The sequence below is a fragment of the Miscanthus floridulus genome, unplaced genomic scaffold, assembly GCF_019320115.1.
Source record: "Miscanthus floridulus cultivar M001 unplaced genomic scaffold, ASM1932011v1 fs_619_1_2, whole genome shotgun sequence".
Lineage (NCBI taxonomy): Eukaryota > Viridiplantae > Streptophyta > Magnoliopsida > Poales > Poaceae > Miscanthus > Miscanthus floridulus.
Window position 1 is genome coordinate 16754 of NW_027097021.1, and position 23115 is coordinate 39868.

Consider the following 23115-nt stretch of genomic DNA (forward strand, 5'->3'; position numbering starts at 1 on the left):
GTCAGTTAGCAGCCACCACTGAAGGTCCTATTGATTTGCAACATGCCTTAGTCGATAATAATTGGAAGCGTGCTATGGATGTTGAATTTGATGCATTGATCAGGAATAAAACTTGGCATCTAGTTCCACCTCAAAAAGGTAAAAATGTGATAGATTGCAAGTGGGTCTATAAAATCAAAAGAAGATCAGATGGGAAAATTGACAGATATAAGGCACGCCTAGTAGCAAAGGGTTCAAACAACGATATGTCATTGATTATGAGGATACTTTTAGTCCTATTGTGAAAGCAGCCATAATTCGTCTTGTGCTCTCTCTAGCTATGTCTAAGGATTGGTGTTTGAGGTAACTCGATGTTTAGAACGCTTTCTTGCATGGTTTCTTTGAAGAAGAGGTATACACGAAATAGCCGCCAGGTTATGAAGATAAGACCAAACCACATCACTTATGCAAACTTGATAGATCCATGTATGGTTTAAAACAAGCACCATGGGCCTGGTATTCTAGGTTGTGTGGTAAACTTCAGAGTCTAGGCTTTGTTCCCTCCAAAGCTGAGACATCATTATTATTTTATCGGAAAGGAAATCATGTCATCTTTATGCTTGTATATGTTGATGATATAATTGTGGCCAGTTCATCATAGGAAATAGTGGATGCTCTTCTCCGAGATTTAGAGGACTTTGCAATCAAAGATCTCGGGAACCTACACTATTTTCTTGGCATACAGGTTCAAAGAAAGAAAGGTGAATTGCTTTTGACACATGAACGGTATGCTTCTGATATCCTTAAGAGAGTTAATATGCAGCTGTGTAAACCCATCAAAACACCCCTTAATACTACCAAAAAGCTTTCAGTCACTAGTGGCACTCGGTTAGGAGTGGAGGACTCAACCAGATACAAGAGCATTGTTGGAGCTCTCTAGTATCTCACCCTCACATGACCAGATCTGTCTTTTTTGGTCAACAAAGTTTGTCAATTCCTTCACTCGCCGACGACCGTTCATTGGGAAGCTGTGAAGAGAATATTGAGATATGTACAAGGAACAATCGGCCTAGGGTTAAAAATTAGAAAATATAACTCTATGCTTGTAAGTGCTTTTTCAGATGCTTATTGGGCCAGTTGCCCTAATGACAGACGATCTATAGGCGGCTTTGCTGTATTCCTAGGTTGCAACCTAGTGTCATGGTGCACAAGAAAATAGCCTACAGTTTCAAGATCAAGTACAGAAGCTGAATACAAGTCTTTGGCCAACGCTGCTGCAGAGGTAATGTGGGTACAAAAATTACTTGATGAGTTAGGTATTCCACATCCTTTGGCAGCATGTTTATGGTGTGATAATCTTGGCGTAAAGTACCTATCGGCTAACCCTGTATTTCATGCACGCACCAAGCATATAGAGATCGATTTTCATTTTGTACGTGAATAAGTTGCAGCAAAGTGCCTGGACATCAGATTCATCAGCACTATGGATCAGATCGCCAATGGCTTCACTAAGCCTCTTCTAGAGAAGCAAATGGTCATGTTTAGAGACAATCTCAACCTCACTGATAAGTTGTGATTGAGGGGGGATGTTAAGAATATCCAATAGGATCACATGACCGCAATATTTGGTTGATTGATATCTCCTGAAGATTGGTTGTGCACTCAGGCTTGGATTGCGGGTGAAGGCAAGTATCACGACTTTGGTTAGATAGGATATGTATCTCCTGATTGATGTAATCTTGTGATGTAATCTAGAGTTACCAAAAGTAGTTAGCTTCTTCTTGTTGTACAAGTTATACCGCCACGCTAGGGGCTCTTCCTGGCTATATTAACACGAAGCCATGAGCCTGAGAGGGCATCACATTCCAACCATTTTCACAGAGAGGAGAGTGAGGAGCCGCGTGTACGTCGCGGGAGAGAAGAAGTCGCGCGTCGGATGTGATGAGTGATGAAGTGTGATCCAAAGATCCTGGACCATTAGATTTGAGCGAGTAAGAGAAAGGAGAGGCTAGAATGGGATCTGGTCCATTCATTTTTTTACCGGGTGCAGTTGGCTTGGTGAGCGTATGTAGGGTCAAGATGGCGGACTAGAGGAGGGGTGGATAGTTCTTTCTAAAATTAATCGAGCCGGCTAACCGAAACAAATGCGGAATTAAAACTATTGGTCTAGCCAAGACTACACCCCTCTATCTAAGTTCACTAGCACCTTAGAAAGATCCTAATTATGCAACAAAGGTGCCGGGCTAGCTAGAGCTCACCTAACCAATTCTAGGAGCAAGGTCACACAAACCTATGCCGCTAGTACTTCAAGCACGGGGGAGCTCCTACACAACTAGTAAGCAAAAGCACAAAGCTCCTAAGCTCACTAGGAATGCTCAATAACAAGGCAACTAATGCCAAATTAGAGAGTGCAAATTACTTAGCTACACAAACTAAGCAATATGACTAACAAGGTTACTAAAACTAAATTAGCCACGCAAGGGAGCTACTTCTATGCTACATAAGTAAGAAGGTAACTAGCAAGCTACACAAGCTAACTAATTACAAGAGCAACTAACAAACACAATATATAAGAAAGTAAATACAAGCTTGTGTTGGGGAATTGCAAACCAACGGGATAAACAAGGTTGACACGATGATTTCATCCTAAGGTTCACTTGGTTGCCACTAAGCTAGTCCCCGTTGAGACAAGCTCCAAGGTTGCTGCCGGTCCTCTTGCTAGTGGTGACCCGCAAGTCACACTCTCCCACGTGGAGTGCTTACCACAAGCTCTAGCACTTGACTTGACCAGACCACTTGTTGTCCTTCGTGTCTCGCTCTACTAGAGTTGCTCTTCGCAGCTCCCGTGGGATGAGCACAATACCTCTCACAATCTCTTCTCCGAAGCACCGCACAAACTTCTTTGCGTGCTTCAACGGAGACCAGCACCAAGCCGTCTAAGAGGTGGCAACCTCTAAGAGTAACAAGCACCACCGGCTTGCAACTCGATCACCTAGTGCGAACACTTGCAATCTCTCATGCACCACACTAGAATCACTCTCTCACTTAGCGGATATGATTAGCACTAATTACAAGTGAGTTGGAGGGCTCCCAAGCACTCTCACACAAGGACACTAAGTCCCCAAGGTGCTCAGCCCCTGAAATGGCGGGCCACCACCTCTATTTATAGAGGGAGACCTCAAACTAGCCGTTTGGACGCTTGCTGAAAAGTGAACTGCGGATAGTCCGCCCTTATGCTGAAACTAGCCGTTAGGTGCAGCAACGGTCACCCTAGACAGTACGCCCCTTAGGGCCCGGACAATCCGCTGTTCACTGAAACTAGCCGTTAGAGTTCAAACGATAACGTCGGGAATAATAGGCGGACAGTCCACCGTTCAAACTCAACAACGTGTCTAGAACATGTCTAGAACCCTTGTTCCTTGGGAATTCGTTGGCGGACAGTCCACCCTTAGAGGGCCGGATAGTCCACAATTCATTTCCAACAGCCTGGGCGAGTTTCCAGCAACTCTACTCGCCATTGATTTTAGTCGGTGGACAGTCTGCCACCTAGGCACAGATAGTCCGCCATTCACGTATCAGCCCATGAACAGTGCGAGCGTCGCGTCCGATCCCTCCCAAATGTCAGTGTCCGAGGACCGCGGACAGTCCACCACCAAAGGGCATACAGTCCACCAATGTCCCAAAAGCAACCCAAGCTCTCTGCGACCTCCTCCTCGCTTCCAACTTCTTCTCCTTTGTAAATGTGTCAACACCACCAAGTGATACACCACCTTATGCATGCGTGCTAGCTTTTTACAAACATTTTATCAAAGGATTAGCTCTCTTTTCACCACGCCACTCGTTCCTAGCAATGATGCAAAGTTAGATCACTCGAGTGGCACTAGATGACTGATATGCAAATAAGTTTACCCCTCTTGATAGTACGGTCATCTATCCTAAACCCAGTCATAAACTTCTCTACACCCTATGACCGGTGAAATGAAATGCCCTATAGGTTATACCTTTGCCTTGCACATTCCATTCCATCTCCTCCAATGTCGATGCAACACAGCACCAACATGATCAACTGTGATATGATCCACTTTATATCATCATGTGACCTTATTGGTTCATCAATCTTGACTTCACTTGCTCTTCACCGTTGCATCGGTCCATCGGCACCAAGTCTTTGCTCAAGCATCCAGCCACGCGGTCCAGTGCTTTAAAGCCTCTGACTTGCCCTTCACTCTTGCAACTGGTCCATCAAGCCAAGCCTCATCTTGATCTTCTCCACCTTAGTCACATGACTCCATGTCATGTCTTAATGCAATGAGCTCCTTCATTACATATTCACCTATGGACTAATCTCTTATGTATTCTCACATAACCACATATTAGTCCACCTATGTTGTCACTCAATTACCAAAACCAAACAAGGACCTTTCAATCTCCCCCTTTTTGGTAATTGATGACAACTCTATAAAGATATGGAAATTAAGCTCATTTCAAGCTAGCTCTTCACACAAGTGTAAATTGCTAACTTGATTTGGATTTTATGCTACTTATCCAACATTTAAGCTCTATGTCCAGATTTGGATGAGCACCATAAAACCCAACTTGGTAGTGATAACTCCCTCTACATGTGTGCTCAAATAGTTTGGTTTCAAGCTTGCACACATGCATAATATATGAAATTTGTGGGAGTGTTACCACTACTAAGTGGTGCTAAGGTGTATAGAATAACCTTTGAAGCATGAAACCAATCGGAGTTGCACTTTTAAGACCATCCTTAGCATCATGAGTAGCTAGACAACAAATACACTAGAAATCCTGTGAGATCAACATTATAAGCAAGGTTCTAGTACCACAAGTAAAAACACAAGTCTAGCTACCATCCTATGCATGCTAGTTATCATTTCATCATTCAAGTTCTATAACTAGCATACACCACGCAAGCATGTATATCAAATTTAAAACTTATGCAAATGCAAGCAAGCACATGAATATGCATATATCAAATGCAAACAACCAAGTTCATGAGCTTGCTCCCCCTACTTGTGTGCTTCTCTTGTCCAAGAATTTTGATCCTCTCACATTCTTCAATTTTGCTCCCTCTTTGTCCATGTCCATGTCCAACTTCTACTTCCCCATGTCTTTCATATCTTTGTCAACTTCTCCCCCAAAGCTTTCATATCTTTGTACAATCTCTCCCCATTTGTCATCAGTTTCCATGAAAGGTGTGCTTCTTATTGATACAAAGGATTACATTGAGGGTAGATGGTTGACACCTAAGTCTTGCATTTTTTATGGACACTTCTAAATATTGGAATGACACCACTTGTAGCTCTTGAGATACCTCATGTAGGATCTTTTACCTTGATACCAATCAGTGGGGCACCTCCCTCTATGTCATAGCATGGGTCATTCACTTGATAAACTTGAGCTCTTGTATGCGAGGGAACTTGCTTCACTTGATGATCATTTAAAGCCGAGGATCACTTGTGGAACCACCATTTGATGTGCTAGATACCACTTGTATGAGTACCACTTGTAGCAAAGTGATAGTCTAGATATACCACGTGTAAGAACAATCATGGAACCACTTGTAGGATTTGTCAATTATAACCATTTCTTAAACTAGATTGTTTCCATGAGCTTCTTTCTCTTTGACTTGAGCTAAAGTGATTTGCCTAAGCTTCCAAGTCCGGTTTGATCCATTGACAAGCTTCTTCACACCTCTTGCAAGGGTTATCTTGCTAATGTTGTACTTGTCACTTATTAGCAATCCAAAATAGATCAAGTACTTTGGGTTCACTAGCTCATGAACAGACTCATACTCATACCACTAGATCAACTAATCATTCAAGCAATAGTGGTAGGCTATGAACTTTAAAATTTCATTTGTTATGCATGATCCTAATAAGCATGTACTATATGCACTAACCATATACTAGTAAGGGATGAAAAATGATCATGCACATTACAATGATACCTTTGCTATGTTGGAGAAGAGAATAGTCACATAGATTCCAATTCGTTTCTCCAATAGCAATGTGAAGTCCAATTTAATAGCTTGGTGAAGGCCAATCATCAATATGAAATCCATTCTTCACCCATATGAATTGAGAACCATTTATGATCAAGTGCACTTTCTTGTTGTGGTTTGCTTGCTTCTTCATTTCATCTTTGCTTGCATGAGAGCATCAATGTGACAATACCACTTGAAATATCATGACTAGCTCTCTTTTGGGTGTTGCTTGCTTTCTTGATCAACCCTTTTGATTGCTTCAACTAAGCATCTCAAATGTTCCTCGGATCACCACTTCCATATTAGCCTTCCAAGTACCACACTTGGTTTACCTACACATAGGCGGCAAGCCCCTACACTAGGGATAAGTGACCTCTCTCCAAAGAGCCATTCTTGATACTCACTTCAATTCACTTGATTGATTGATCCAAGTGATGGACTTAACTTGATGAATAATCTTGAATCCTTCTTTAAGTCCTTTTCTTTCTACCAAATGATCTTCAATAGTCACTAGAACTTAAACTTCATCTTCATCTTGAGCTTGGTCTTGACCTTCAAACTTGAGTACCAAATGTATGCCAAGTACACCCCACAATCAAATGGCCTTGTACTCTTTGCTTGTCATGCTTCTAGATTAATCCAAAACTAAACTTAGGTGCCTCAAACACTTATAACCATGATTCCAACTTAAGAACCTTTCAATCAAAGTGACTCTTGATCAATCCAATAATTATCACTTTTCTGGCAGATTCTGTACCCCTCAAAGAAAAATGCATATCTCCCAATGTACAGATTCAAATACCACAAAATTTAGTGGAGATGTGATCCACTAAGTTATCTAGCAGCTATAAAATTTTGAGCTTCATTTGACTTCTAGATTGCTACCAGATTTCAATTCTTCTACCACTGCTACATGCTGAAAACTGCTGTACTATAGCTGTCAAGATCTACTCCAAACCGAAGCATCTCTTATCCAATTATCATGAAATTTATACAGAATCTTATAACATAAGTCTAGAGAATGTATACCAAATTTCATGCTGATCCAATAAGTTTTGATCACTCAAACATGGCTAAGATCACAGCTCACTCAGATTTTCAAACATAGGACAGATTTTAATCACTTAAGCTATACTTCATCAAATGTGAATCAAACTTGGAGCTAACTTGTTTGAATACTTTCACAAGACATGTACAAAATCCATGAGAAGCATCTTCTAATGGTGTTGACCTCACTCTCTTGGAGAGCCTTCGCTTAGGACTCATGGTAGCGCTGCCTTTTGTCCTGCTGGCAGAGCCTCCTCTATGGCTTCTTCGACCCAGACACTAAAATTGGAGATACAAACTTAAGCAGCAAGCATGTACAAATTCCATTGATATCCAAACAGTCAAGCATTGCATGGCTACCTACCCCCTCCCCACCCCCCTCCCCCTCTAAACTAAATACAAGATAGAACAAGCACCTCATCAGTTGATAGGGGCACTGGCTCATCTTATAAATTTGAATTTGTTTCATCTGTATCATCAAATCTCTCAACTACCTCCCTTGGTTCAGGGATATATTCCAAATCTTCACCGTGTCTACCCTTTCTGCTTGACTTTTTTGCCTTTGGAGACAGGTTTTGGGCCCACACGTCGTATTCTAAGTTCTTCCATCTTTCTATGATTCCTTGCGATTTGTGCATCCGTGCTCATTCATAAGCAGTTAGTGGCTATTCATGTAGATTACAAAGGCATTTATTAACTAAAGCTCCTACGGAATGTCAACACAGCAGAGCAAGAGTATGCAAATAAGTGCCTAACTAGTAACTATAACTTATACGGAAGTCATTAATCCAATAAAGCACATGTCAGCTACACTCAACTATAGGAAATATGTAACACCATCGTTATCTACATATCCTTGGTTCAGCCACTACAGTAGAGCACACATCATAAAAGGAATTTGGGTACCTTTTCCTCCATGTTCCCTGGCTTTGCTTTGTCATCGGCACCATCGTCCTATCATCGTGGTCGCGGAGCTGGTGCGGTCGGCGTTGATGAAGGGGTACCAGATCTAGCTCTGGCTAGGGATCAGATCCAATTGGCCGTGATAGGTCCTTCCACCATTAGCTGATCAACCTACTGTCGATGAATCAAAGGGGAAATGTATGAGAGAGGGTACGGCTAGAGAGTGGAGAGAGAGTCGAGCTGCTGTTCCGATGGCACCTAGGGTCCGGAGCGAGGTGGTAGACGGGGCAGCTGGAGAGTGGAAAGGGAGGCCATGGGACTAGGATATGGAGCTAGAGGAGAGACGGTGCGGGTGGAGAATAGAGATGGAGGTGGAGACGGCGACTCTTTATGCTTTTATGTGGCCATCACATTACCACAAATGCCCTTGTCTGAAATCGATGGCGTGGTAAACCTATTTTTCACACGGAGGGCAAAAGGGAGACATCTAATTTTCGGTGCGTGTTGGCAGGACTACACGGCGCGGTGCGAAATAAAATTTTTGGGCGGGCAGACCGCCCCGTCTGCTCAGCAGAGACCGATATTTCGGGCGGCCTTAGTTGTTGCCTTTTTGGTTTTTTCATAATATAAATAAACATAAAACTAAAAGAGGATGATGATAATAATAAACAATTAAAAGATCCATGAATTTGACACCTAAAGATTACCAAAAAAAAGAAAAAATAAACCTGCTCGCTACAGCTTATTGCGCTGCAACTGGTGATTTTTTTTGTGTGTGTGACTGCATCTGTGACTGTTTGAACTAAGGCCTATAATTAGGAAGCAAGGGGAAGGCACGCCCAGCGATGGAAAACCCTCCAAAAAAACTAAATGGGTTATTCAAATGATATCCCCATGGATTTCCCACCCAGGAAAAAGTAGTCATGGCTTCTAAGGTGCTTTGAGTTTCTAGAGAAGAGAAAAAAAATTAAAGCATCCTCCTCCTGGCTAGCGCTCTTGCGATTCATTGGCTCCCGAGTACTCTGGATCGTTCTCCTCCTTGCTGGAGTCGTAGTCGATGCTGTACTTTCCATCGCTCGAGTATGTCGCCATTGTTCGTGAGCCTCGAGCCGATCGTCAACGCCGTCTTAGCGAAGGTGAATTTGGACGACAACATCCTGCACGCCCGCCTCAACCCTTGATCTGTGGGACATATCAGTAGTACAAATCATGACTAGGCTTGGTTTGTGGGACGACTATATGTGAAGTCTTATTTGCATGCATGTCTGTGTTAACTTTTGTTGAACTTTGTATTAGGCTGGTTAAACTCTATTGAGCGTTGTGTAGCTCAGGTCCTTTGGTAATTTGGTAACTGGTTATACTAACGGTGTTTGCCCTTTCTAATTGGAGGACGTGGGTGTATAGATGTTGAAATTTTTTGGACCCTAAGATAGTCCGACCCTACAAAATATAGACAATCCGTATTACTATGAAATATAGGGGCCATCCACGTAGTCCATAGAACCCGACTACCAGGGGCTAACAACTAGTTCTAATCTATAGAACCCAATAATTAGTTGAGGATACAAATAGATATAGACTAATAACACAACTAATTGGCTGATTTTTAGTTGACTATTTTTTAGCCATGGCTAACTAGTCGTAGTCCATCCAAACAGGGCCTAAGACAGTCAGATACTAAAGAAATCTTGACAAGCCGGATCATAGTTTTGATGAAACAACAAAATACAGATTGTGTCAACTCTTGCACCGTATATGTGGGGTCATGGGCATGCAGCCACACGCGCATGGGTCGTGGGGTGGTCCACGACCCATGAACTATATAACAGCAGAGACAAGGGGCGAGAGGAGGGCTGTGGGGAATATGACCCCCGGTATCCACAAGACAAGATATGGGTCGCACCATCAGAGGTGGCCTAGCTCACAAGATCAAGGCGTGCACGACACTGGTCGACGTGCACCGCAAGATATTGTATAGTACCAAATATGATATTTTCCTTGTAACCCTACCCCTCCAGAGCATATAAGGAGGGGCAGGGGTCCTCTAATCGACATCTTCATAGATCTCAATGCAATACATCAGAACATAGGATGTAGGTATTATGTCATACTAATGACCGAAACTGTCTAAATCTTGTGTCTCGGTGCTTGTATTACCATCTAGTTCGTATCACATGCACCTCCATCGTGGGATACCCCTCGGTGGACTACCGAGCATCTTTTGTCAACAGTTGGCGCGCTAGGTAGGGGCGTGCGTACTGATCCCACAAAGAACTAGATGGGAGTTCTCTTCATCGACATCGTCCATGATGACTCAGGCATCCGACAGTGATTTAAGGAGTCAAGCGGTGACCACAACGATCAGCGCCAGCAGGAGTTCATGTCAGATGCAATCCGTTCATTGGCCGATGCATGACATAGCCCGGTGCCGTCACGCTTTCTGAGGTTAGAAGCCAGCACTTGGATCTCGGCGGCAGTACTATACCAAATAGTACATGATCAAGAATTCGACGGATCTACAGCGACGTACTGGAATCTAGCCAAGGGAAGGCTCCACTTTCCTGTTCGAAATCATCCAGCATGATGTCCTAGGGCATGACGCCACCAGCGACGGCAACCATGGAGGCTAAATAAAGTAATCAAGATTCTGAACATACATGCATGAACGCTTGCATGTATGGCATCAAGCAGCATACATGTATTCAAGTCGGACTCGAGTTACATCGCCAGCTATTTCCATTTCAATGATCAAGCAAGGACGTCGCCTGCTCGGAGGCGCTGCAACTGTTCTCATGGTCCTTCGCCGTGCAAGACCGCAAGATCTGGATGACGTAGCTTCGGATGTTGTTCGACACCCTAATGGAGTATCAGGACGAGCCTGAGACGTTAAGTGGACCGCCCGAGTCGTCGACCACTAATATAAGGATGATGTCACCCGGACTACTTACTCCGACCACCTGCTGCGTCGCAATGATGATCGCCATGAAGTATGGCGCCATGACAGCCATGACCGTCGCCACGATAATAGTTCGGAAAGCTCGAGGTCCGGGCAATTTCGTCAATGCCGACCAGATAATGCCATACGCCACCGACCAAATGTTCTGTTAAAAGCTAAGTCACACTTTAATATTTTTCTAAATATTCTCCAACCTTCATATATCTCCATGATGTTTCTCCGAGCTGTTTTCTCCATGTTTGTTCACCAAACGATTTTCTTTCATGTATACCATCTTAAAGATGACATACAACTAAGTCTAAGGTGAACCCCCGAATAGTCATGTTGATGCTCGGATGTCCCCAGAGACGGCCCTATCTCCGGCTCCTCCCTACACGTGCACGAGCGTCTGCCCTCTGCGTTATGGGTGGTCAGCAGCGGCTCCTTAGCAACGCTTTGTTCTTCCTACATGCACATGGGCTCTGCGCTCTGCATTATGGTATACGGGCTAGCTAGGGCTAGAGACTCAACTAGACACTAACTGGTCGGGCAGTTTATAAATACATCTTCAGAATAACACTAAGTGTTCACACCAACTGATCACGTAGCTGCATACGCTATTTCATCACCATTGCTGATTCTTCTTCGGAGTTCATATATTTATTTCTACATCATACACTACCTATTCTACACATTTGTTTCATAGGGGACTCCTCGGTGCTCAGACATCACCAGCAACGTCAGGGACTCCTTGGTGCTTGGACATCGCTAGCTATGCCAGGTACTCCTCGGTGCTTGGACATTGCCAGCTACGTCGGGGACTCCTCGGTGCTTGAACATCACCAGCTACACCGAGGACTCCTCGATGCTCGGACATCGCTAGCTACACCAGGGACTCCTCGGTGCTCGGACATCACCAGCTATGCCGGGGACTCCTCGGTGCTCGGACATTGCCAGCTATGCTGGGGACTCCTTGGTGCTTGGGCATCACCAGCTATGCCTACGCTGGGGACTCCTCAGTGTTTGGATTCTTTGTGCAAGCGTCTCATCGGTGTCGGATCTTGCTATGTCTCATCGATGTGCTATCAAGATGCTCCATGCTATTTGGATGAGGGTGCTGATCTTGGGCAACATGTTTGGGGTCTTGATACGCACATGTCAGATGACGTCGGCAAGCTTTTAGGCTTCTTTTCTTTGACCCTGCTACAAGATTCATTCTTCATCTTCCAGTAGGCTCAGGGACTAAGTGGCTACACTTCACCTATCGGTGAATGTGTTGCTTATTTCTTGATTTACCCTCCTTATTGACGGAGTCTAAGTGGCTACACTTCTCCTAAGTGGAAAATTTTTCAAATTTTATCTTGAGCCCCTTACATCCTTCTAGCAAGCCCTACATGGCTAAGTCCGAGGTCTTCTAACCAGTTAAACTGGTCGGCTTCGACTTTCACCGCCCAGGTCACCCGTTAAACTAGTCGGCTTCGACTTCCACTACTCGGATCATCGGTTAAACTGATTGGCTTCACATCAAAGTGCTCGGATTTGTTCAAGACAGCGTTGCTCAAAGGATACAAGGCACTCAGGGACTAGCTATGGGGGATATGACCCCCGATATCCACAAGACAAGATATGGGCCGCACCATCAGAGGTGGCCTAGCCCATAAGATCAAGGCATGCACGACACTGATCGACGTGCACTGCAAGATATTGTATAGTACCAAATAGGATATTTTCCTTGTAACCCTACCCCTCTAGAGCAAATAAGGAGGGGCATGGGTCCCCTAATTGACATCTCCATAGATCTCAATGCAATACATCATAACACAAGATGTAGGTATTATGTTATACTAAAGGCCAAACCTATCTAAATCTTGTGTCTCAGTGCTTGTATTACCATCTAGTTCGTATCATGCGCACGTCCACCGACAAATCTACCATCATGGGATACCTCTCGGTGGACTGCCGAGCATCTTTTGTTGACAAGGGCTCTCTAGGGCTCCTGCTTTAGTTCCATCCCTAAGCTTTTGCCCTCCTCCCTACTATTGGGCATCTTTGTTCTTCGTTTTTTTTTCTGCATATTGTTTTCTTTTTTACACAGATCATGGATAACTATGATCATTCTTGGAACATGTCTGTGTATCGCTATGTCTTCCATGAGCTTCATGTTCACAATGGCCTACAAATAAGGGTTGTAATGCTTGCAGTGCATTCTAACTTTTACAGTAGGTGGTACATTGCTTCTGTAGCTGTTCATCAAGTTCTTGGCCATCGAAACTACTATCTTGTTGAGGATCATCTAGGACCCTATGTGTTTGTTGTGGTTCATTCAAATGCAGATCTCCAAACTTTGCTTTCATACCGCTATGAGTTCCATGGTGCAGAAGTATTTTCTCATCGTATCCATTATCTTACAATCCGTCCGAATGATCTAGACATTGGTGGAGTTCATGCAATTCCTCTCAACTGAGTAGTAGCAACATGGTCAGATGATGCTAACATTTAGTATCTCAGAACACTGATGTTCAGATTTGTGTTTTTAATGTTCACTAGAGACAATTGTGATGTTCTTTAGTTTATCTTGTTGTAATAATATCCATGTAAATGGACTTTTGTTGAACTTTGTATTAGGTGAGTTAAACTCTATTGACCAAATATATATAGACAAGTATAGTATTGACGAAATGACGTTTACCTATTTCTTGTAAATCATATGCACGCCTCATAGTCTAAGTCGTGTAAATTTGACCAGCCCGGACATTTTACTCTGCTACTGAGCTGTGACTAGAACTTTTGCCAGATCAGCTGTGCTACAAAGAACAGCTGCACCAGCTATGGCTACATGCATGAATTACTAGTAAGGTAGTTGGATTTGAAGCAGCATCTTCAGCCATACCCGAGCGAGTGTAGGCGATCAGAACCTATGAAACCATAGCCATCTCTAGCTAGCTGCTGCTCTGCAAAACCAAGCAAGAGAAATTGCTTACAGAAGCAAGAGCAACTTGTCTTCACTCTTTAGTTTGCCCCTCGACTATTGTGAATGCTTGGAGTGAAATAACTACATAGGCTTTCCTCAGGCATTTAATTCACTCATCGCAACCGCGCAAGGGTTGCTTTGTGCCTCAGTTTGTTGAATGAAACACGTATCAGTAGTACTAGTAGTCATGAGTGGCTTTGATCTTGCAAGAACCAAACACGTATCAGTAGTCTTTGATAAAATTTGTTGAACTTGTAAGAACCATGCAGTGAGGAGTTCATCTCAACAAGTATTGCCTTAGATCTAATGCTAATGGATGAGACATAGCTGTTGAATTTTACTGTGAACACAAGAAAGTCCGGCCACTGTATATTTGATCTTGTAGGACACAGTATAAAGGGTCATCAGTTTTGAATGTCGTAGCAACTAGTCTGCCCATCGACTGTTATGACTGCTTGGATTGGAGTAAAAAAGTATAGAAAAGACCCATCACAACCGCACCAGGCATTCAAGTCTCAAGCGTGTCATGGTGGTCAAAAGCTCCTTTTCTCGATTCCTTCTTGTGTCCAGCTTTCCTACTGCATTCACTTCACTCTCATCAACCGTGCATGGTCTATATGAAAGGAGCGTCCCCCTTCCTCATCCGATAGCATTGCATCAATCAGCTTGCTTCCCCCTTACCTCACCCGTTTGCATTTTCCCAATCGTGTTACCTAGTGGTTTTAGGATCTAGATAAAGGTAATGTGCTTCATATCAAACCATACTATTTGTATGAACTTATTATTGTGTCTGCTAACCTCATTGCTTCCCCCTTTCCTTGATTGTCATTTGTTCTAACCGAAATCATGTTTACAGATGGCAACTACTTACCATACCACGGATGTGTACTCAACAACAAACGATGTGTTTTGGTAGCTAGGTGTGGAGCTAGGAGAATACAACAGGTTGCTTGTGACTTGGGGCATTATGTATATGACCGAGCTGCATGATGCATAATCATTGAAGCTGTTGTTCGTGCGGTAGTTGGGCAACAACGCATTACCAAAGTTGTTGAAGACCATGATTCTGGAGAAATCTTTGTGCTTTTGCAGCACTGTTGCGGATGCCCATTGGCTCTTTGACTATAGTGTCGACATTAGTGGAGACTATGTCATTTTGAAGACGGTTCACCGTCTCAACTTGATCGAAAGTCCTTATGACCTCAACTATCTCAACAAGACGAAACTGATTCGATGACATTGAGATTTTGTGTGCTTTGGGTACTATTCATTGTCCTGTGTATCAGTAGTACTAGTAGTAGTAGTAGTAGTAGCCATGACTGGCTTTGATCTATGGGATAGCATGAAGTCATATAGTGTATGTGTTGAGCTCATGTAGTAGGAACCCTTGCTAATATATGTTGTGTTATTTGCATGTTTGTGTCAAACTTTGTTAAACTTGCCAGAACCTTGAACCGAGGAGCAAGTCTGGCCTTAATCTAATGCAGAAAAGAAGAGCCATTGGTGTTGAAATGTTACTGAACAAGCAAGAAAGTCTGCCTAGCATTTTTTTGAATGCCTCGGACATTGAAGATGTTGTAGTGGATGAAGTTTCCTCGGTTGGTTTTTGTTTGTTTTTGTTGTTGCCTTAGGTGTCTGGCCTGATGGCATGAAGTCATGTATTTTATGTGTTGAGCACATGTATGAGAAGGCAACCGCATGTTCCTCGCGGTTTAGATCTGCAGAGGGAATGGGAGAGTTCCTAGAAGGTAGGAAATAAAACAAGCGGGGTTGCAGACGAGATCGCGGCGGTTAGAGCGACGGAGCAGAGAAAGCGATGAAGCGGAGATTTACTCAAAGATTCTAAATTTTGACCAAATATATATATAGGAGTATGATGCGTAATAAGTATTTTATACAACATAAAACAATGAGCTTAAACAATAATCCTCTTTGGTGAAGTGCGAGAGGAATCTCTGCACTGTTGGGTCAAGATACATAAAGAAATCTCGTTGACACATTAGGCAGGTGGATCTCCAGCTGAACCACTTGGTGATGCACTTGTGGTGGAATGTGTGGCTATAGCGGGGCATTTCCATAGCATGGCTAGCCATAGGATTAGATGTTTCATCCTCTAGGCAGATGCTGCAGTCCCAACACCCCGCTGGCACCGCCTCTGCCTCCACCTCCACACAGAGCATCAAGAGCGCCTCAGACGCGATGAACTTCAACTGTTCGTCGACCCAAATTTCAAGCGTGGCATGGGCGATGCAGCCATCCCAGCAGGGCTGGCGCACCAGGGCCACGAGTTCAGGAACCTCGGGCTCGGGAAGGATGTCCTCCCACTGCTCGTCGGTGAGATTGAGTTGTTGCAGCCGCCTGAATGTCCTCATCAAGCCACGGAGAACATCACGGACACCTTCCTGGTCATCGGGGATGCCGATGGCTTGATTCGCCTTCAAGATCCTGGTGGCATTGGCTCCTTCGTATAGGAGGTACACCGGCTGCCAGTTGCCACCAGCTTTGTGGGTCTTGGTCACCATGCATTCTAGGGTCACAGAGAACGATGCTTCAAGGACGCTCTCACCAGATGGATGCTTGATGGTGAAGATGTTCTTCGACATCATTCTACACTTGATGTGGTGTTTGAAATTGGAAAATTGGGCAGCAGGATCTCCGGCGAAGCTCATGGCGATGGCTACTCTATGGGTCTAGTGGCTTAGTTTGTAGCTATGATTTGAATTGGTTTGGAGTTGGAGCAAGGATGATTTAAAGGGAACCCTGTGTTAAATAGCAGCGGGATGAACGGGGGGACAGTTATGAGATGGAATTTGAAGTGGATCACTTTGAATGTAGAGGACCTTAGATGGCTTCCCATAAATGCCATCTCAGATTCCAGGGGTTGGTCGAACAGTTTCCAATACTGGACATGTTGGGAATATTCTAGTAGAACGTGAGATGTGTCCAGCCTGGTCAGATTTACAATGCTCGAACTTTCTTGCATGTGCTATATAATTTGAATAGCTATGAGGCTCCTCTGTTAGGCATTACATCGACACGAGACTTGATCGGATGAATTCCGTTATGCACGTTTACCATTCTATAGATCACAAAGAGAACCGCACCAGGGATTCAAGTCTCAAGCGTGTCATGGTGGTCAAAAGCTCCTTTTCTCAAGTATGAAGCCATGTTAATCATCTATAGTTAGAACTAGTATGTATTGGTAGTAGTTGGATGACATTGAGTAGTGGGATTGCACTGCTCTCCACTAATTTGCATGTATTAGAAAAAATTTGTTGAACTTGCATGAACCATGTAGCGATGAGTTCATACGAGCAAGTCTCATTTTTCCTTGTTTTCCTGTGATGCTTGTTACCATGTCGTTTACAATTTTAAGTTTGGGCCCTGTTTTTAAATCTGGCTTGGTGCGTAGGATTGTCTGGCCATTGAGAAACAACACAGACCGGACTTTAGTGCACCATGCAACGTGACATACATCGAATGGAACTTTGTTTACTCCTCTACTAATTTTCCAAGAACAAGGGGACATGGAGCCCCTAAACGAGCACCTCGCAAACTTGAAGCACCCCTAATCGAGTATGGAGCACCTAAATAGGAGAGAACAAGGGAACAAGATTTGCTATGATTCACTTTCCCAAGGCGCGTTTACATGGACGCCTAGAACTTGAGTGAGGCATCATTTGGTTCCTCGAGAAAGAACCATCGCATTGGATGATTCACTTCCTCAAGACATGTTTACATGGTATACGTGATCCTTCAAGAATGCGGAGTCTCCACCTACATAAACCGCTGGCCCAATTTCCCTAGTGCTCTCTGCCTCATCGTAGTTGCGCATTCGTACTCTGCTCTGATGCTACATCCATCATCTTTCATCGCGCACGCGCTCTGACTCTGCTTCTTCCTTGTCTATGTCGTGATGGATCAGCTCCTGATGGAGTTGGCCACGAACATCACTGGCCACATCATGGAACAGTCATATGCCCCCATGGATGACCTTGCCAGCCTACGGGCAACCTGCTCGTTCATGCGTAGGGTGTGCGGCACCGCCGAAGTCGGCCGGCGCATACCACTACGCCAGGTGCTGCAGCGTCAAGGTTTATAGGAGTGCCACTACTACGATGATGACTATCACGCGCTGCTCACCACCAGGATGGCTAGCGTGGGCAACTTGGAGGCCTATTTCCTCACCGGCTTGCATCCCGTCTTTGTCAAAGCCCATAGGTCTATGACGCCACCGATGGAATGGCTTCAGCACTCCGCTGAGGTAGGCTATAAACTTAGTATGTATGTCTATAACCTCGTGCTCTACAAGTCCAATACCAGTGGTGGCAATGATGACATTGCCCGACGCCTATTGAGGGAGCTCGAAGGTGCTGATGAAGCGGCACCGGCTGCACTGCCATGGAAGAACCAGACCTTTTCACAGTTCCACCGAGACATGTACTAGCAGTTGCAAGACATGGTGCCACATGATGTAGTGCCCGGTCTTTGCCATGTTCATCGCCTGGACAGGCATCATCAGTGCATAGGCGACGGCTACGGCGAACCCATTGGATTCGAATATAAGAGTTATGGTCTAGGTTCTACGGCGAGGAGTGTAGGATCTCATGGGAGTGCGATAAGTTATTCACATCAATGTGGTAGATTAATTCTGAATTAGTGCATGTTAAGTTATGTTAAACATCTATGCATGTATATCTATGGTAGGTGACTTTATTTTAATTTGGCAATAGCATCAACTATATGTGTATCTTGTTGTTCAAAGTTTGCTGGTGCTGATCGTATTTTTTTTCTGTATGAGCATGCAGCCCTGCACGCGTAAGAAAGTCAGACCTCAGTACATTTGAACGCTTCGGATAGTATCCTCCATAGTTTTTCCTCTTTTTCCTATGATGCTTGTTACAGTGTCATTTACAATTTTATGTTTGACTAACTTTATTGGAAATAGTAACAACATCTATGACATAAAAGATCACACCAATTTGAACATAATCTTATCTAATTCGTGCGAATGCAATCACACGAATACAATCCAAAACATCACAAAAGATCTCGTCGAATCATGCAAATAGAACAACATTTTATACCGAACCTGACAATGAGCTTAATCAAGAATCTTGATCCGTGAAGTGCTGCCCTATGTATACATAAAGCCTATATACTTCACAGCATACAGAAGGTCTGCCCTATGTATACATAAAGCCTAGCCTCGCTCCCATTATTTGATTCCACCTTGCATTGCGAAAAAAAACCCTCGCCTCGCCTCGCAAAGTCCCAAACTCTGCCTCCCTATCACTTGCAACTAAGGCCGTGCCCATGAAGCGCTACTCGAGGAAGGGTCACCGGGCATCGATCCCCGCTTCCTCCAGTGTACTGGCTCTCCCCGCTTCGGAGGAGGCGGGGCTGATGGTGTGCCCTGCTTCGGTGTTGGCGGAGGTAGCGTCGACGTCCAGTCACAGGAGACCGGTGTTCCCATCACGCTCCCACCCACCGTCTCCTAGACTGCAATTGCTCTCCCCGTCGCCCTTGATGACGATGCTGGCACCAATGGCACTGGTGGTTCCCTCACCACCACCACTCTCGATGTGCTCCACTTCACCGTCGTCACAGACTATGTGGACTCCTCTATTCTTGCTGGCCCACGCCACCGAGGACATGTCCAAGCGCTCATCGGCCTACATTACAACAGACTTGGAGGACGATTGTCAGCACAGGTACGCAACTCTCATCCTCGAGAGCTAGAGGCTAATGATATGCGCCAGCCACTATGGCCTACTGGTCTGTCCCCTGTGCCCAGAGAGTACGCCCCATGGTTGGACACAGTCTGTCGTCAGGGAGCATGTCCTCGCATGGGCCAATCGCTGCCCACATGGGACGTACGCAGTCGATAAGAATATTGCCCGACATCACTCGCTGGCAATGAACCTGGGCTAGATCACCGATGGGGGCAGCCACCGATGATTCCGCGCCATGTGGCGCCGGTTAGATTGGTTAATCATTTGCTTCTAAATCTGATCGCTCTCCCCCTTATCATTTGGGCTTGAACTTGTCTTGCATTATGCAGCGATTCCTCCATGGCGGTGCCACCCCCCATCATGGGGCTTCCCACCGGTGGTACTGGAGAGTCGTCCCATCACCGTTCGCCGCCGCTAAGCCCATCTGTCCCCACACAGTCCTCTGGTTTTGAAGTGGGTGAATCTTCAGGCGACGAAAAATATCGTAAGTTATTTTAGCACTACCACAAGGTTTGAGCAGCGTTGTGTGTGTCCAGGCTGCACGCCGACATGCTATGTGGTGACTTGGTGGCCGCACATGCCACACTTGTTGTGGCCCTATAGGAAGCCACCCAGGCACGAGAAGACAAGGCGGCTGTCGTGTCCGAAGCCGTTCATCAAGCGGCTGCCACGGTGTTGGCCGCTGCCTAGCTTCAGTTTGGCGAGGTGGTGAACGTCCGGGTGGTGGGGCAGGGTTTTCCACCAGGATCGGTCTACAATGAGATCGATGATCACATCGAGAGCCACCGGCCAGCCGCCAACGGCATCTTAGCGAAGCTAAACGTGGAGCAGCTCTAGCACGCTCGCCTCGACCCTTGATCTATGGGACGTATCAATAGTACTAGTAGTCATGACTAGGTTTGATCTGTGGGATGCCCTTGCAAATATGTGAGCTCTTATTGGCATGTATGTGTGAACTTTTGCTGCACTTAAGTATTAGGTGGGTTAAACTCTGTTGAGCATGCTCTAGCCCCTATTGGTTGCTTTTTGCTACAGATTTCTTTTTGTAGAGTTCATACGAGCAAGTCTCATTTTTCCTCGTTTTCTTGTGTTGCTTGTTACTATGTCATTTACAATTTTAAGTTTGGACCCTGTTTTTAAATCCGGGTCTTACAGGATTGTTCGGCCACTGAGAAACAACATGGGCTGGACTTTAGTGCACCATGCAATGTGACATACATCAAATGGAGTTTCACTACTACAGATAGCTTTTTGGAGGTGGTCAAAAATAGTTAACCGAGGTGGGCATTCCACCTGCCTCCAATCAAAGGCCTTGGTTAATCAAAAAACTTCCGAGGCAGTTGAAATGCCCGCCTCAGTTAATAAATTAAAAAACAAAAAAAAGGCCAGCGAGCCCATCGACGAGCCCACAGAGCTCATCGCGCGTGCACCGCCACAACTTGCTGGAATCCTACATCTATCGACGCCGCTCACCGGATCCGCTGCACCGGTGCCGGATCCACCGCTCCCAAGCCCATATCCACGCGTCGCCACCTAGATCCGCTCGAATGGAGCCTAGAGTCGCCTGGATCTAGGCGTGGCCACTTAGATCGACCTTCATCGGATCCGACGGTGCTGGAGGTGGTCACCTCCGCCTTCCCACCGTCGCAGCCTCCACCACCACCGCGCGTCCCGCCGTCATCGGCCCGGGTCCTGCAGTCGCCGCATCCCACATGTCGCACCTCCACCGGGTCCCATAGTCACCCGATCCAGCGCTGGAGAAGGAGATCTCGAGCCAGCCCCGCCCATGAAGGGAGCGGCCACCCCACCGGTGCTAGCGTGGCCACCCCAGCCGAGGGCATGGCCCGTCGCCGCTATGAGTGCATCAACCCAAGCCAGGCATGGCCTGCCACCGCCGTGAGCGCGGACCCCACGCTGGGGGTGCAACCCTCTTCCCCACACGCCATGAGGTGTACCGAGCGTGGCCCCTATTCAAGAGAGAGAGGAGTACTGAGAGGGAGAGAGAGAGAGCGCCAGCGGATCTGAGAGAGAGAGGGGAGAGGACTAAGGGAGAGGGGTGCTCGGTGGGGAGGGAGAGGAACGAGAGGGGAGGGGTGGGCTGGGAGAGAGTGGCATGGGTTTGAGCAGCTCTGGGAGAGTGTAACCCTAAGTGCCGCATATATATGAGCATGGGGGAGGATAGATGTGGGCTTTTGCTTGGGCTAGGAACTAGGCCACTATTTGTGGAGGCGGGCTTTATAGTGTGCCCGCCTCTGAAAATGAATTTTTGGAGGCAGTTGCTTTAAGATGACCGCCTCCAAAAATAGATGATTTTTGGAGGCGGTTGTCTTAATATGTCCGCCTCCATTAATTGATTTTAGGAGGTGGCCAAAAGTGCCTGCCTTGGTAAATAAAAAATGCCCACCTTCGTTAATCGCAAGCATTTACCGAGGCGATTGAATTTTGTGACCGCCTCCGTTAATAAAAGTGCACCGTCTTGCAAAATGATTTGTGTAGTAGTGTTTGTTTACTCCTCTGCTAATTTTCCAAGAACAAGGGAACATAAGGAACATAGTAAGGTCTGCTGATAAACTCTGGCAGGACGCTACGTCTACCATACAAATAGGTATGGACTAGCAAACTTGAAGCACCACCAATAGAGTATGGAGCCCCAAAATAGGAGAGAACCAGATGATTATAGATCTTCTATTAACACAACATCTACAAGAAGATCTACAATCATCAAGGTCAAGCTCTTGTTCAACGGTAGCACCTCGCAAAGGATGGAGAAGGAGCACCTCACAAAACTTGCACCAGCATCTCAGTGAGGTGCTTTATATTCCATAATCTTGCTACCTCTGAGGATCGAGGGATGCAGATCTGCATCTCGATGCTCAAATGCAACAAGATTATGGAATCTAAAGCACCCAATCTTGAAGGCCTTCTCCAAACACTTGCATCCCTATGGCTTGCTTTATCTTCATCTTGAACCTCTCACGGGCTCGAGGCTGTGAGAGGTGCAAGGTGGAAGACAAAGCACCTCTAGGCGATGAAGAAAGATGATTGCCTCATGAGTGTGTGGATTGAGCCCAATAGGTGCATCTAGACCCGGGTTAAATAGGCCAGCCGAAGATGGAGAAGTGCAAGTAATGGTGATGCAAGTAGTTGGGAATTAACTCATGGTGACTTTACCACCGATAGACCAAATCTGACTAAGCCGATAGACCAAATCTGACCGAGCCGGACACATCTCACTCTTCACTCTTCAGTTTGCCCCTCGACTACTATGATTGCTTGGATTAGAATCAAATAAGTATAGAAAAGACCTATCACAACTGCACCAGGCATTCAAGTCTCAAGCGTGTTAGAAGCTCTTTTTCTCAATTCACTTCTCGTGTCTAGCTTTCCTGCCACATTTGCTTCACTCTAATATTTTACTACGCTCGTAAGAAAGTCCGATACGACACATTTCATCTCATTGGACACAATACAGTACAGATCTATGAGTAAAACTATTGCCTACGGAGTGCACTTGGTCAATTGTATTAGTTGTAGTAGT

General features: G+C 45.3%; 1 protein-coding gene across 1 annotated transcript; it reads right to left on the reverse strand.

Moving 5' to 3' along the window:
• Positions 1 to 15734: 15734 nt before the first annotated feature.
• Positions 15735 to 16445, reverse strand: LOC136532430 (uncharacterized). The gene has a single exon (XM_066525028.1). The coding sequence runs from the start codon at positions 16443 to 16445 to the stop codon at positions 15735 to 15737; it is 711 nt and encodes a 236-aa protein (XP_066381125.1).
• Positions 16446 to 23115: the final 6670 nt, after the last annotated feature.